General features: G+C 39.4%; 1 protein-coding gene across 1 annotated transcript in view; it reads right to left on the bottom strand.

The window, feature by feature from the left end:
* The window catches only part of Exoc4 (exocyst complex component 4), a 691,582-nt gene that overhangs the window by 130,308 nt on the left and 543,558 nt on the right, over window positions 1–17,716 (bottom strand). Inside the window, exon 13 of the mRNA XM_027391411.2 lies at window positions 7,980–8,135. Within this exon, the coding sequence (XP_027247212.1) occupies window positions 7,980–8,135 (156 nt within the window). The remainder of the gene's footprint in view (window positions 1–7,979; window positions 8,136–17,716) is intronic.

Below are 17,716 nucleotides of genomic sequence, written 5' to 3' on the forward strand. Positions count from 1 at the left end.
ACACCACTCACCACACTAGAAACAGTCTGCTCACTGCTCACACCTGTGACATCTGCTCACTGCTCACACCTGTGAATTCCTGACTGCTCACTGCTCACACCTGTGACTTCATGACACCTCACTATCTGCTCACATCTGTGACACCCTGACTATCTGCTCACTGCTCACACCCGTGATTTCCTGACTGTCTGCTCACAGCTCACATCTGTGACACCCTCCTTGACTCTCCTTCTAGCCAGGTAGGAAATGGAGGTTCATAGGAGGTGAGGGGAGAGGAGAGGACTTGTGAAAGAGATGGGCAGTGTTGATCCCTGAGATGAATCTAGAAAGCCGAGCTGGGCAGGCACAGGAGGGAAAGAAGGGACAGTGGGATGACTAGAGCCTACACCAAGAAAAGCTGAGGATGGTCAATAGGGAGGGGTGAAAACAAGGCAGACTGGGAGTCTGAAAAAGTCTAGTAGGGAAAGGAAACTAGAGGTAAGGAGGCAAATGGTTCTTCATCACCTAGCAGTGAAATCCAACCAACAGCCTCATTGCTCTACCCTTGCCTGGCTCACCTGTTTAGACTCCATCACAGGCATCCTACCAACTATCACCATGGCTTTAAGTGACCTTCTCAACTTCAAGGACCAAGATGGATTACACCAGAAGGACAGATTCTACAATCTTTTATTAAGACTTCAAATGAGAGAAAGAGAGTGTTAAATTAATACCTAAATGGAAATTATTACATAATCCCATGATCTGAAATTAAATAAAAACATAACATATAAAATAATTAATTAGTACTTTAAAATGATATTAATAAAATTATAATTCTCAAATAATTGTGTAGGAAGACTAACATTTTATAACCTGTATGGGAGATTTTATTTTACTTTTCACTTACTGCCCACCTTTTGCCAATAGGGGTTTTGATATGAGAATAAAGGCCTGGATTCAGTCATCTTGAGCACTAATGTGTTTGTAGCTGAGTTTCTGGTTAACGGCCTATCTTTCTTGCTTAATTTTGAGACTTAAGTCTGCTTCTCTCTCACCCTGCCTTGTTTGACAACGTCCCACATCTATTCATGACCTTCGTCTTGTTTAATCGAGGGCCGAAAAAATTTAAGCAAAGCATTTTCTACCCTTGCACTTAATATATTCATGAGGCTGATTCATCTTTCCTTTTCTAATTGCATTTTAAAAGTCATATTAAGCATGCAGAGATAGTGAGATAAGTGTGTGCATTCTGCAGAACAATTTGATAGAGATAGCTGAAGTCTTTGCCCACCGTATCACCTCTGTGCTCTTTCAGATTTATCTAGTGATTTCTAGAAGCTGCAGTTTGCTGAGACCTTTCTATAGTGGTTGCTTACATTATGTTGGGGCCCTTTGAAATTTCAAGTGCAACTTCTCAGAAAATTGTTAGTGTTCCACTTTATTCATACCATTTCTATATCTGAATATATTTCTAGCCTTGCTAGGCTTCTGCTTCTTTTATAATTACCTAGTCTGAGCTACATGAAGAAAGTTACTAGGGATAAGAAAGAACTGAAGAAAAACAATAAAGTGGACTAGATCGCAGCAGGCAGGGCTGAGGACCAGAACTCAGGCTTGTGAACCTCCAGAGGGTCGGTTGGTGGCATCTCCCAGCTTCATACTGGGTGCTTCTTACTTTTTAATTTGGTTTCATTCATTTACATTTGTCAAGTATATACTGTGCTTTGAGGAGTCCACAGGAGGAGACAAAAGGGCCAACCTGCTCTGCTTCTGTTCCGACTCTTTAAATTAAACATACAGTGTAAACTTAAGATGAAAGAAACTTAGAAATTATTATAATCAACCATTGAGCACTGAAACAATATTTTCTTGTTATGTAATCATCCTGCCTCCAAAATTTCATACAATAAAAAACCCTGACAGTGAATACACCAGTCATCTGACCCTGAGATGAAGTGTAAAAGATTATCAGCTAGACAACTCAGATCTAAAATACAAAAGCCACAGCCCTCCTTAGTCTCTTTCCTATTCAGAACGTCAGCATCCTCTCCCCCCAAATTTAAGCAATTAATTTTTTATTTTTTACATTTTTTTCTTTTTTGGATTCTCCTTCCCTTCTCAACAATGATCATTTCTATTTGCTTTGCTTTGAATAGACAACAGATTACTGAGAGGGAAATGAGAGAAACAGTTTGAAAACATAGTACTGGGCTTAATGAACTGTTCCTTTGAGATACATCTTGGCACATTCTGTTTGAACACTTGATACTGGGATGGAGAGAATCCACAAAAAAGCAATATATCAAAAAATACAATAATAAAAAATTATCTACTCAAAGTGCCACCATGATACATGTCTGTGACATTTGCAAAAAATATTTGTCAGTCAAGATTATGATCAACGAAAATGAGGGAGTAAATAAAAAGTCCCAAACTGTATATTCTTAGTCCAATTTTAATCTGTCTGACCAAAGTGTGGTGACTCTGCTGGCCAGACTACCTAGGTTTAAACTCCAGCTCTGTCACTTAATGGCTGTGTATATGAAGAAGTTTCTTTCTCTCAGTTTCCACATTTGTTGAATGGAAATGTAAGATTTAAAGACTCACAATGTACCATATACTGCTGGGCGCTGACAATTCTTACTGTTTTCATTATATTGTTGGACTAGACAATTACTTTTAATCATTTGCCATAACTCTACTATAATTCAAGACTAATTGTACGTTTCAACTCATTGTATGACCTTTATCACTTGAGGACTCAGATCCTTGTCTGCCAATCAAACTTAAAAGTTTTCAGAGCTGGCTCTAGAGAAATGATTCTTATTCTTTACAATTCAGGAGCCATAAGAGAAAAGAATACCAGGTTTTAGGGACCTGCTTATGATCTCCCCAACTCCTAGACAGACAGCCTAGCCCTGTTTCTTTTACTTCTACCAATACCTTCCTCCTTCTGTTAATTACACCCCCCAAAGCAAACTATTTTTATCAGTGGGTAGCTAATATCACAAAGAACATTATATATATATATATATACATATATATATAATATATATATATATATATATATATATATATTGACAGGTGCAAAGACAATGGGCTTGAGAGTCTGCTTTTAGCTTCTTTGGGAACAAAAGGGTAATAGCTTTTTTTTTTTTTCCTATTAAAGCCCTAGCTTGACCTAGATTTTTTTCCCTCCTATTCAAAGCTGAACCAGGAAATAATACATTTTATTTATTTTTTTTGTTAAAAAACAAGAATAGAAAAAGGACTCATTTAATAATGAAGAGAGCATAGATAGCCTTTATTCATTGCAAAGGGCACTGGATCTGTATTCATCTGTTCACTAAATAGTGTTCTGAGCTTTGAAAACTAATTATAGGAGAATATGACTTTCCAGTCTTTTTGGCTCATGCAGTGCTATATGGAACTTTAATGTGATAAATCAGGCCCTCTGTCAACTCCGATACACTGGAGGATCAGTAAAGGGGCCATCTCCTACTTACTTGGTTTCAACTTCTAATCTAGATGCAGGGTGTGACAGGCTAAAAGGAAAAAAAAAATCACATCTAAGGAAAACAAAACCCTGGCCATCCTGGAACTCACTTTGCAGACCAGGCTGGCCTTGAACTCACAGAGATCCCCCTGCCTTTGCCTCCAGAGCACTGGGATTAAAGGCATGTGCCACTACCACCCAGCAAAAATTTATTCTCTTATGATGCTTTTCAAACCCTGTTCATATGCAAAAACATGACCAAACATCTCAGGCACAAATCAGCAAAATAAACCAGACTCTATGACCAAATTTATGAAAAATCACGAGGACAAGCAAGACTATAAACTATGATGGTGGAGTTGGAATGGGGCTTACTTTGATGGTAGATCTTTGAAGGACACTAGGAGACTTTGATATTTTGATCTAGTTAGATGGGCATAATCATATATATTTCATTGAGACCAAAAATGAGGAAATATTTATATGACTGACTTTTCCTTTGAGTTTAATATGAAGAATAGTCTGATTGAATGATCAAAACAGGAGTAAAGAAAGCTGGATCCTTAATTCCAGCTCTTTTAAATCCAAGGCAGTGTCAGAGAGAAGCTGTATTCCTGGCTCAGCGTCTCTTTTCTGGATAGAACTGTTTCCTTTTTACATCGAGCTACAGAAGATAACTAATATAGCTGATTAACAATCTTTTGCAAGCATATATTACAATGAAGTTCTTACATAAAAGTAACCTGAGGAACAATAAGAAGATGCATAATCATTAGAAATATTGGTGCAAAAGAAATTATCATCCAGAAATCGCTTGTAATTCAACTACTGAGGTTAATAATCTAGTTAAATGAGAACAGTTATAAGGAGGAGTAGGAATATGCTTACTCAGACCACTTGAGAATGCCATAAAATGATGATTGGACAGCAATTTTGTGAACGCACAGCACCTTGGGGCTTGCTTTCTGAATTAAGATCAGTTGGTGATATCTACTTGAGTGCTAATCAATCCTTCTCTCATTCTTTATCTCCTGTGGTGGTAGATATGAGGATATTTCCTACTAATATAGTCATAAGATCATAATCTCAGTTTAGGAAAATTTAGGTTACAGAAGAATAGGATTAAAAATTAAGTTTTTGTTTTGTTTTGTTTTCAGATGCTGGGGAACCACTACACCAAAGTTTCCAAGGAACACTGCTCTGTGACTTTTGTATGAGCCAACGTTCTTACAAAATGCTTGATCCATAAAACAAACAATAAACTATACTTATTTACTATAGACAGTCCACAGGCAGTGAAGACCTCAATGAATGAGTAAAAAGGCAATCTGTCACATGGGAGAAGACTGATTTATTTATAACAAAGGAGTAGCAACCTGGTATACAGATCACTCCTACAAATCACTAGGAAAACCCCCCACAGAAAATGTAATTAAAATTAAGCAATAGATTTGAACACACACACACACACACACACACACACACACACACACACACACACACACACACACACACACACACACAAATGAAGGCCAATAAATTCATAAAATACACAGGAAATTGCTCAGCATCACCCATGAGAGCAATGCATACTAAATGACATCAAATTACCTCAACACACATCCTAGAATGGCTACTTGCAGTCCTAATGACACACAAGTCAACAGGAAACCTGATAGACCACTGTGAGGATGCAAACTTCTAGGCCTACTCTGTGTGCTGATTTTTCTTAAGACATTTATCTTAAGTTCTCTCTCTCTCTCTCTCTCTCTCTCTCTCTCTCTCTCTCTCTCTCTCTCTCTCTCTCTCTCTCTCTCCCTCCCTCCCTCCCCCCTCTCTCTCTGTAAGTGTGTGTGTGTGGTATGTGTTAATGTGTGAGTGAGGGTATCTGAAGAGGTAAGAAGAAGGCATCAGATTCTCTGGAACTGGAATTACAGGCAGTTGTGGGAGCTGAGGATAAAATTTGGGTCCTCTGTAAGAGCAGTTTGTGTTCTTAATGGCTGAGTCGTATATTCAGCTTCTTAGGAATACTTTAGAAAACTGATATTGTGGACCCTCAAAATTTGCATACACTATTACCCAGCAATTCAAGGCCTAACATATGTCCACCAGACATGTGTACACATCTCATCCCAACAATTAACTGCTGTGGAATATTACTTTAACTATGTAAAAGTATGTCACATTTGTTCATGCTGCATTTGTTTAGTTATATAAAGATGTGTTATATTTGTTTATGTTGCATTTGTTTAATTATATAGATACGTGTTGCTGTTTTACCTTGCCTGCCTAAGGCACCTGACTGGTCTAAGAAGAAGCTGAATGGCCAATAGCTAGGCAGTAAAGGGAAGGTGGAGATGGCAGGCAGAGAGGATAAATAGGAGGACTCTAGGCTCCAACAGGGAGAAGTAGGGAGAGATGCCAAGGACCAGCCAGCCAGGCAGCTGCCAGCCAGACATGATAGAAGCAGGAAACGTAGGACATACAGAAGGAAAGAAAGGTAAAAAGCCCAGAGGCAAAACAGATGAAGAGAATTAAGTTATAAGAGCTAGAGGGACAAGCATAAGGTAAGGTTGAGCATTTATAACTAATTAAGTCTCTACTTCTTTATTTGGGAGCTTGTTGGCAGCAAAAGAAAGCCTGCTACACGTAATATCCTACAATTTTTCAATTGTAACTATAAGTAAGCTAATATCAGGAAAAGTTTACCTACTGTCAGTGAAAATAAGTTATAAAGGTGTGAAGGCAGCGGTAGGAACAGTAAAGACTTACTATATGTGTGTGTGTGTGTGTGTGTGTGTGTGTGTGTTACTTTCTGTTGCTATGATAAAATACCACGACAAAAGCAACTCATGGAGAGAAGAGTTTATTTTGCTTATGGATGGAACCTCCAGCTTGATCCTATAAGGTCTGAGAAGCCCCCCCCCCCTCCAAACTCATTCTCTCAGGGAATCTCCAGCAAAGAAAAGGTGCCCAAAAGACCAGTTCTATATTCTTGGCAGCTATGATAGCTCCTCCCCTGAAGCTGCCAGCAGCCCAAGTCCCCACCTAAAGTGCTCAGCTTTTGACCATACATACTTGGGCACAAATCCAGATTGTGGCAAATGTGCCATCACCCCTTCCCTATGCGCTATATAAGCTCCCTGCTTCAGTCTGGGTGCATAACTCCTCTGGCCTTGATCTCTGGGATTGCAGGACTCACCCAGGAGTTGCTCTGCTCAAATAAACCTGTTCTTTCACTTTTTCAATACAGCTTGATCTGGCTTACTGTGTGGAGTGGAGAAACCCTATTATTGCTATACAGAAAACCTAGTCATGGCTCCAGAGGGAGAATTCATAATGGCAGAGGAAGCATGGCAGCATCGGGAAGTAACAGGAAGCTTAGAGATCACATCTTCAAGCACACAAATGAAGTAGAGAGAATGAACTGAAATGGGACAAGTCTATGAGCACTCAAGGCCTGCTCCTAGGTCATACCACCTAAACACCAAACTATGCCACCAACTGGGGACCAAATATTCAACTACCTGAGTATATGGGCGACATTCTCATTTAAGCCACATTATATACAGTTTCAATCTACATTATGAGAGACAGAGATGAGTCTATTATTTGTTCATAAAATGAAAGTAAGACAATGGCTATTACTTTTTTAAAGTTTTGGTCTTTGCTGCTTCTTCCTTATTTTGCTTTGTGACTCTAGGGTCAGGTCATCCTAGAACTCCCTATGTGGTAAAAGGTAAATAAATGAAATCCTGACCCTCTTAACTCCATCTCCTGAGTGCTAAGATTCCAGATGGGCCTCCTTTTCCAGCTCTTGGTCTTTGCTTGCTAAAAGTACTTTTTATTCTATTGTACCACCTATTTTTTTCACCTAGATAAACAAAAGATAATAAGAATAAACCTAATTTTAACACGATAATGCACTGTGGCCATCATTTATCTACTTTCCACCGTTCAATGATGACATAAGTGAAAACAGTTACTGTTCCAAGTCAGATGTAGGAAAATGTGCAGCTTCATCAGTTCCATGGGTTAAGTAAATAAACTGTACAAAGACAAATGTTGAGTGAAAAAGTTAAAAGAGAGACCTTACTTTTGTCAAAACCAAGAGATAGACAATATAGTCTGTGTGAATGAACATGGAAATTATAGAACATGCTTGCAGTGCTGTGACATACTCTGAGCTGAACTGTATCTTACTATCAGTTTGTCAAGCAACAGAGTCGCAGAGCTTTTCTGAATGGATGAATGAACAAACAAACAAATGGGTGTATTGTATCTATATATAATGAGACATTTTAGCCCAGTGTGGCAATGCTTCGATCGGGTTCACATTTGCATGATATTTGCATGGGAAAGGAGGAGGAGGGAAAGATTTTTCAAGTTCAAGCAACTGCTGCTTGATCTTTAGAATCATCACCATTTCATGAGAAAGGATTTTATGAACCCATGGGGTTCCTGCACTCTGTCTAGTGCAGCTTGGAAAGTAGACGCTTACCTTATGAAGTCTTCTTCCTCTTCCCTCTTGGGCCTCAGTTGTTTGGGCTGAGTCATGTTAGTCCAGTTTGGCAACGATTTCAAGAGTCTGCTGATATCATCATCTTTTGCCCAAGATGCACTGATGACAAGTTTCTCTTCTGACTGGACAATGCCCCTGAAAATGGCCACAGAGAAATGGACACTTGAGCATCATCTGCAGTGAGTGTTTTCTACTGCTTTTGTTGTAGAAAAAGATGTTATGCCCATCTCTCTTCTTACACACAGTCCATCACCTGGGTCAGAAGCAGCGGTATCTGTTCATGGGTCACATTGCTGGGAAATGCCACTCCCAGGTTTCATTCTCAGTTTCCAATATGTTGAATAATTATAATCTGATATTATTGATTGTCCATCTTATAATTGGTAATATCTTATGTTGAACAGAAATTTATGAGACAGTTTGGGTTGGACCTTTCAAGAAATATTTTTTAAAAAAAGTAGGGGAATAATATTTTTAAAATGCTATTTCAACGACAAAACAGTGGTACCTGAAAGGTGACAATAGTGTTCCAATACTGTTTTCTGATAAGTGAACATAGTAGTGTTACAATAGACTGTTCTCTGATTTTTTTTTTTTTTGGTTTATTCAACCAATTAGTTCTATGTGAAAGTAGCTTTTGAATGATGGACAAACATCCCTTTATTCAAAGCAAACCTACCATCACAAAGAAAGCCTGTTCCCCAAATGTCAGGCAGGGAAAAACCTTTGATTATAGCTAACTCTACTGGGCTTTGGCTAGTGACCTAGAGTTGACAGGCTTCTAGTCCTTTAATAGGGCCCATGGGTTCACTATTAGTGCTGCCCTTACTAGAATGTACCTGAAAAGTCACCTTAAATGTTCAATTTCAAAGTCTCTCTTTCTACTCAACATTTCTGCCACCATAGCTGATTGTAAGGGTCTAAAAATTCTCATCAGCAGTCCTTTCTGACAGGTGACATTTACTTATGGAGTGTTCATGAGGTGGACATTCTTCTGATGATCAAGTGTCCAATCTCTGGAGGTTTTTCACATCACAGGCAAGGATACCTTTCAGTGCTAAGAATCACTTTGAGATACAGCATACATTTTCAGAGGAATATAAATGGTGCATACGTACCTATAAGAAAAGTTCCTTGACCCAATAGATAGTTCAATGTGTATAGATCAGAAAAGGTGAGGTCAACAAACCTTGACTTGGTGCAGCCTGACCAAAGGTACCATGGTTTCATATTGCAACAATACTGCCCTAGTTCCTTTAAAATAAGCTAGGCTAGGAGAACTATGGGTGATTGCTAGGATTTTCCTTGCTCACTTCAAGCAGGGGTTTTCTGGTAAAAAACTGATCAGAGATATAAGGTCATGACAGCCGTCTTCTTCCACTAGCCTTTCAAATTACTCTCATGGGTATCACTTATTCTTATTTCTCTCTTCATTTCATTGTATTTTTCTTCAGTCTCACTTTTATAAACTTATACTTGGAAATCTTATAGCATAACACCACCTCGGATTTATAACGTCCCATTGCAGGCAAGCCCTGAATATTCTTTGGCAATTTGAAAAAGAAACTGGATCTCAGTTCAGCTTCTTCTCCATATTTAAGTTAGTGGCCATTTAAAACATTTGTCTCGTAGATCCTCAGTGCTCACCTCTACATCCTTTATATCTGCCAGAGAATGGTGGGCACATACTAAACACTTGAGTTTCTCTCTTCAGCAGCTATATTCAAATACATTTCATCTTCCTTTGTTTCTAGTTCTCCTTCTACTTAGGCTCTTGGGAATCCTAGGTTATCCCTGCTCTTTTATCCTATATTTCACCTCTGTCTCTCTATAATGCATTTCCTAATGCACACATGATTTCCTTCCCTGACCCAGAGTTCCTCTCTTCCAAAGTCCTTCTCTCTTCTTTAAATTCAAATGATTGGTCACCCCATCTAAGTTTCCTGGTTGTACTCAGGGATGAAACCACCCCTTGAATAACTTCTGCACAGATGAAATCTCCAGCTTTTTGTGTTGTAGGTTGAAATGTCATCTTTCCCCCCCCCCTCTACCTGTAGAATGACACCTTTATGGACTTCTCAGCACTAGCCTTTACTTGTTCCTGTGACTTTTAATTCCTTTTTCATTCTGGGAATATGGATAATTAATTTCTTTTTTAGTTTAATTACCAATTAAAAATACTTTTAACACTGAAGATTTTTTACCCATTTTGTATATGTTAGGAGGAGGAAAAGGGCTTCCTAAATCTATTCTCTTCACATTTTGACAGGTAGTTAACATTCAGTCTTAAGCCAACTGCAATAATGGCTCTCAAACCAGTGTTCCCATGGTGCTGACCCTCACTCTACTGGCATGCCTTAAATCTGAAGGCTCTCTGACTATTTTGAAGCTTCTAATGCTCTATTTCCATTTGCTTTTCTACATCTGCTTTTTCTTCTAAGATCATTTCCTCCTGGGTCTATTACTGCCACTTGAACCCATTTGGGAGCCACAATGCTAGCTGCTTTCCTGTGCCCACACCTTACGTGCTGAGTCCCTCTGGCCTATGCATTTCTCACTCAGGTAAGCTCGTCTCTTGTCTTCTGCACAGACTGATGACTCCTCCATCACATCTTCTGGGAAGCATCACTTCTCACTGTTGTTCCTACATTTGGAAGGTTAGCTAGAGAATTCTTAGTGGACACAGAATTTCAAAGTAAAGGAATCAAAAGGAATCCAGCCATTTCCGTTTCTATCCTTCCCATTAGATACCTGGCATCCCTAGTCTAGTCATCCTGAAATCCCATCAGGTGTATAGTATTCTTAATCGCCAACAGTGACCACCTCCTGTTAATTCCACATCTTTAATATCTTATCAATAGTCATTTCCCTCCCAGATTCATTGCCATTAATTGGCATTTAAGCCCTAATCATTTCTCATGTGGTCTTGGCAATGACTCAGTAACTGGGCTTCTTGCCTGGAGTTATGAGACCATTAGTCATGCTTATCATGCCAGAAGGGTCGTCTCTGTAAATTAAAACACAATGCCAGTTCCCTCTTTAGAACCAGACAGCACTGTGTGAACAGCTACCTGTTCTGTGATACCTCTTTTGTCCCTGCTCACTATTCTGGGTCACTCCTTTATGGAGGTTGGCGTGGTGGCTGTGCATCCATCCCTCCAGAAGGACAGTTCCAAAGTTTCAGGAGGGATGTATTCTTTCCCCTTCTTTATGCTTTGACATCCTGTTTCTACGTTTTTACTCACTAAAAGCTACTTTGGTTCTGTACATGCTATTGTTGTGTCTGCACCTTTTTGTGTCCAGCTATCCTTATGCTAGAGGTTTTTGGCCTTGACTGTGCACTAGAATCACTTAGGGGAGCTCTTAAAACAAACAAAAACAAAACCAAAAAGAAAAAATCAAAAAACTGTATGCTCAGGCCATATCCAAGACAAAACAAATCAGAACCTGTGTGGGGAGTGCATGGAGGAGGATGTAAGCTTTAAATTTCTCACGGCTATAAATCTCTCTCTCCTCACTGCTGCCTTTTTTTTTTAAACGAAAACTAAGATTACAAACTGAATGAATGCTCTGAGGATAGTTAACTTCTTGCCAGTTTTTTTTTTTTTTAATCTTAGTACCTAGCATGATACCTGATACATGGAAGATACTTAAAAACTGAACAAATAACAAAAGACTTCTTGTCCTAGTCTAGATAACTCATTAATCTGAGGCTGTTTTAGTGGGTTCCCTTTCCCTGTACTTAGCTCAGACCAGTCAGTAAGTCAGTGGTTTTTAGCCAATGGACAGGAGTACTCTCTGCCTTTCTACATCACTAAGATCAGAAGGCGTGAAAAACAAGCATATGTGTCTCCCTCTGAAAACTCAACAGAAGAAAAGTTCTCACGCAGAACACAAATGAACCAAGGAGCAATTGTTGACAAGCCTTGCCCTGTGTCCCACTTCCTCCTAGGTGGTCTATTCTGTGGAAAGCCTCCTCAAAACCTTGCTTTCTCTGTCAGGAATTTGTTGACTATGACAGCACATAACGATTTCTCTCCTTGGAAAAGACACAAAGCAAAACCTCTGCTATTGTGTGGATTGCCTACCTCTCAGCATTTCATTCTATACAACCGAGTTGGCCTGCAGATCCCACCTGCTCACCAGTTGTCTTTTTATGTCCTATAAGCCATTTAAAGGTTGCCACTTTTAAATGGTTTCCAAAAAACTAAAGAATAAGCTGGGCGTTGGTGGTGCACGCCTTTAATCCCAGCACTCTGGAGGCAGAGGCAGGCGGATCTCTGTGAGTTCAAGGCCAGCCTGGTCTCCAGAGTGAGTGCCAGGATAGGCTCCAAAGCTTTCAAAGCTACACAGAGAAACACTGTCTCGAAAAACAAACAAACAAAAAAGAATAATATTTTGTAATGTGGGTAAATTATTTGTAATGTAAATTTCAATGTCATAGGCATGAAGAACCGGCTGAGTGGTTCAGTTCCCTTCAGATCCACATTATAGGTCAAATGTGGCTTTGCAAAGTTAGAAGCCCAAGCCTAACTCACTTTTCCAATTCTTAAATCCTGAGCCTGTCTAAGAAACGTGAGTGTATCTACACCTGTGAGATGGTATTTACATTTTGGAGGGGTGTGGCTACAATCTTCTATTTTAGTACTTCATGGAACAAAAGAAAATATATCTAAGATGTTCACTGAGTTAAAGATACCGAGATTATTTACTGAGGTTCTTAAAAACATTGTTTGCTTAAAGAAATTCAATATTATATTACTACCTGTTATCATTTTATTAAGGAATGGTAATTTTAATTAATCCAAATATTAATATACATTTTTTTCAATAGAGAGTATATTAATTCATATTAGAATAAAGATAAAGCCAAAAAGCAATTCTAAATACCTAACCTGAAATACTGACATCCCATAGGAAATAATTACCCTAAATGAAATTATTCATTCAAATGACAACTATCTTTATTAGTTTTTCATTTTGTAATGAAACAAATCAGGTAGGTTATAAAATTCCAGGACATATCTAAACAGCTTCAAAAAAGGACCCTAGCATTCCCAACAATTATTCTGTAAGAGGAATGGGGTTACTCATTCCAAGCAGAACCAATTAATTCACAGTGCAATAGGCAACAGACAGAGCCATCTGTATAACTATTTGTGCCCTTCCCAGAGGGGAGAGGAAGATAGGCGTATCTCTTGAAACAGGTGATGGGTTGCCATGAGAAGAGTCTATCCTCAAGACATGGCTGACTGGATTTCATTCAGAAAACATCTGCTGGTGTCAACTGGCTCAGATGTACATTTCTTGCTCACTGGAACAGCTAGGAAGTGCAAGTGTGCACAGTCCCCAGACACAGCTGGGGTGCTGGGGCTTTCGTTAGGTAAACAACCAGGGGCAGGTGGGGCTAATTGGATTCAACTGTTTTGTGACAGCCAGGGCATGATGCTTACTTTCCCACAATGGATCTTCCAGATCCTTCAAAAACTAGAAGCCAAGTTAGACAAATGAACCAAGGACAAGGCTTGCTTAAGGGAAGCTGGTGTATTAGTCCAGTTTCTAGACTATCCATGAATGAGCGTGCAGCAAACCAAACTAGAGCAGCACCCCTCAGCGAAGTGATAATGAGTGAGGGATTCCAGGCGAGTTAACATGCTGCAGAAGAAAACCAAACCAACAGTTCTAAAACACTGGCTGTAACAGATTCTGTGCGAGTGGAAGCCACGGTTGGCACTTGGACATCCACTGCTGAGCCTGCCAGGCTCTACTGGACAGCTCCAAGTCCATGGGAGCACAGGCCTGGTTAAACTCAGGGGATCCCTGGGCAAAACAAGCAGACTTGAATGTGAGCAAGAAATTTTCAAGTGGGGGAGTAGATGGGGATGGGGGGGATAGGGGCTGAGTGATCAGTGTGCATTACATATGCATATGAAAGTGTCAAAGAAAACATACAATAAACTTTAAGAAGGAGGAAACTGAAGAAGAGGGGGAAAAGGAGATGAGGGAGGAGGAAGATAATAATAATAATTAGCAATAATAATAATAATAATAATATAATAATAATAATCGTAATAAGATTGGACCATAATACTTAAGAAAAGATATAGAAATACCAGTAGGTCTTTAGGCTCGTCACAGAGCTGTATAGGTGTGTGTCTTAGTTAAGGTTACTACTTCTGCGATGAAACTCTATGGCTAGAAGCAAGCTGGGAAGGAAAGGGTTTATGTCACTCACAGTAACATTTAACAGTCCATCATCAAAAGTAGTGTGGGTAGGAACGTGGAGGCAGGAGTGAATGCAAAGGCTATGGAGGGTGCTACTTACTTTGTTTGCTTCCCATGGCTTGTTCAGGTTTGCTTTTTGAACCTAAGACGACCAGCTTAGGGATGGTCCCACCTACAGTTGGCTGGGCCCTCCTACATCAATCACTAATTAAGAAAATGCCCTAGAGGTCAGCTTACGGCTGGATCATATGGAAGCATTTTCTCAGTTGAGGCCCACGCCTCTCTGATAACTCTAGTTTGGTGTCAAGTTGACCTAAAACTAGCCAACACAGGGTGCATACTTCTTCCCAGGATACACAACCTAGGAAGCATGTAGCAACATTGCATAGTCCCCAGGAAACAGTTAAGAGGACTCTAGGGAAGGGGGTCTTGGAACTGAGTGTTTGCAGAAGGTAACTCTTGGAGATAATTTAATAACAGTCTTCAAAAAGGTGAGTTTGCATGATGCTGTTCATAAATGACTTTCTAAGAAAAAGAATTACATTGTATCATAGGCAATGGAGCAAAAGTTAATGTGAAGTGTGTTTCAACTGTCAATGTTCAGATTTTTCCTTTGGTAAACAAATTTAAATCCATTCTGTTTGAATATCCTTAACATGTTTATAGAAAGACAGATCAGGTAGCCCCCTTTTAAACTTTCCAGGTCTTCTCATTGCACTTAGGCCAAAATCCAAATCTTTGGTTTTAAGATCCTTTATCAAAGTCAATACATTAAAATATACACAAAAATTTAAATATATCTCTCAGGCTCATAGTCAGAAGCTGGGCCCAGACTGGGCATAAAAGTGTTCACACATTTCTCCTGTGTAGCCAGAGAAGACCCGGGCCTGCCTGCTGTCTCACACCTGCTGGCTCTGCCTGGAATGTCATCCCACTTCTCCACGTCCTTCCTGCCCATTCTTCACAGCCAGTTTCAAGCATTCCAGCCTCAGTGAGGTCTTCCTGCTCCTTATCATTGTTATCACTGAAGCCTGCTCTTCTGTCTCGTGATCACCATCTGTCTCCTTCCTTTCGAATGGAAAAGCCACAGCTGCAAGAACTTGCCCAACAGATTCATTTCTCTAAGTTTAGCCCTCAGTAAACCACTGCATGTGCAATTCTTTTACATTATAAATTGACAAATTGTAACTGTACACATTCATAGAGTACAAAGTGGATCTATGATTTATTAATACAGCATGAAGCAAACTAACATATCCACCATCACGACACATAGTTTTTCTGAGGACCACATTTCAAACCCTAGTCTTAATGACTCTGAGTTATTTACTAGTTTCCCCACACTGCACAGTACATTTCAGCAAGGATGGGGGAAGCCTTACTGTTTCATCTAATCGAGGTTTTGTACCATTTACCATCATTACTCCAGCTTCCCCTCCTCCAACCATCTGGTAGCCACCATTCCACTCTCTTCTTATAGACAGGAGGAAATTTCTTTGTGTCTGCCTTATTGTACTTAGCATAGTATTTTCCATTCCATCTGTGTTGTCACAAATGACAAATTTCTTTTTAACAAGCTAAATAGAAACACGTTGTGGATATGCACCACATTTTCTTTATCCATTCATCTGTTGATGGACACTTGGGTTGATTCCATAATTTGGCTTTGTAAACAGTGCTTTAGTGAGCAAGGGACTGCAGATATCTTTTTGACATGCTAGCTTTAATTTGGGCAGTAAACACCTGGATATAATTTGCTCTGTAGTTTTTTTGAGGAGACCCTTTTTGATTCTTCATCAGTAGCAACACCAAGTCACTCTCAAAAACAGTGTACAGGTGATACCTTCCCTCCACCTCCACAGCAGCCAACTTTCATCTTTTTGGTAACAGCCTTAGTGACAGCTGTGTGGAGGTATTTTGTTATTTTACAATTTGTGCTCATTAAATAATTAGTGATGTCCAGCTTTCTAAATTTATCTGTTGCCATTTATACATCTTCTTTTGAGAAATTCTTACTCAGGGCTCTTAGTTTTTACTTTTTGTTTTGTTTTGTTGACAGTGGTGTAGGATTCAAATAATGTAAGTGTGCACTCAAGTTATACCCTCACTCTTCATCCACTGTTAATGAAATTTGTTGTGGTGGTGGTTTGTTTTATTTATTTGTGTACAGCTAAGTTTCCTACATGGTTTTCTATTAACTACTAATAAAAAATTGTATAGCTTGGAAATATTTTCTCTCAAGTGTAGGTTGATTTGCTCACTCCTTTATTCCAGTATCCAGACCTTTAGTAAATGTATTCCCATTTACCTACTTTTTTTACTTTGATTTTTTCTACATTGGAGGTCAAAGCTAAAAAAACTTTGCTATAGCAATGCTATGGAGCTATTCTATGTATTCTCTTTGTAGTTTTGGGTTTCATTTGAAGGCTTTAACTACCTGCACTTCACTTTCGTATATAATGTGAGACTCTGCACCTCCTCTTTGTACACTTCCCCAACACTGAAACTGAAGACAGTTGCTTCCTCCCAATATGAATTCTTGGCACTTCTGTCAAAACTCAATTAACTGTACTTGCATGAGTGCATTTCTGGGCTCTCAATCCTATTCTTCTGGTCAATGAGTCTGTTTTTATGTCAGCAGTGTGGTGTTTTAATTACTATCAATTTGTAGCAGAGATTGAAATCAGGTAGTGTGATGTTTCCAGTTTTGTTCTTTTAGCTCACGACTGTCTTGGCTATTTTGGGTTTTACTTTTGTAGTTGCACGTGAATTTGATTCTTAAGAACATTTCTATAAAAATATATAATAGGGGATGGGGAGATGGCTCAGAGGGTAAAAGCACTTGTTCTGCAAACATGAGGATCCGAGTCTGAGCCCCCAGCACTCACATAAAAACAAATCAGACATGGCTGTGCATACCTGTGGACACCAAGATAGGAGGGTGGAAACAGGTGGACTCTAGGAACTTTGCTGGCTAGCCAGACTAACCAGAGCAGTGAGTTTCAGGTTCACTAGAGACATTGTCTTCAGGAAATAGGTGGAGAAAAATAGACAAAGATATAGACATCCTGTTCTACATGCATGAGCATGGGTGCATGAATCCACATACTCATTTGCATACATGAACAAACAATTTATATGAGAGTGTGCTTGAGTGCTCGTGGGTGTGTGCATGCTCACACTTGCGCAAGCGTGCACACGTGCGCGCGCGCGCACACACACACACACACACACTCTCTCTCTCTCACTGGAATTTTGAAAGGTATTATGTTGAATCTGTACACACACACACACACACACTGGAATTTTGAAAGGTATGATGTTGAATCTGCACACACACACACACACACACACACACACACACACACACACTGGAATTTTGAAAGGTATTATGTTGAATCTGTACATTGTTTTGGGTAGTGTGGCCATTTTGCTAGTTTTACAATAGGAATCCTTGCACAAGCATGGATTATAACTCCACTTTTTGTGCC

Source organism: Cricetulus griseus, assembly GCF_003668045.3.
Source record: "Cricetulus griseus strain 17A/GY chromosome 1 unlocalized genomic scaffold, alternate assembly CriGri-PICRH-1.0 chr1_0, whole genome shotgun sequence".
NCBI lineage: Eukaryota > Metazoa > Chordata > Mammalia > Rodentia > Cricetidae > Cricetulus > Cricetulus griseus.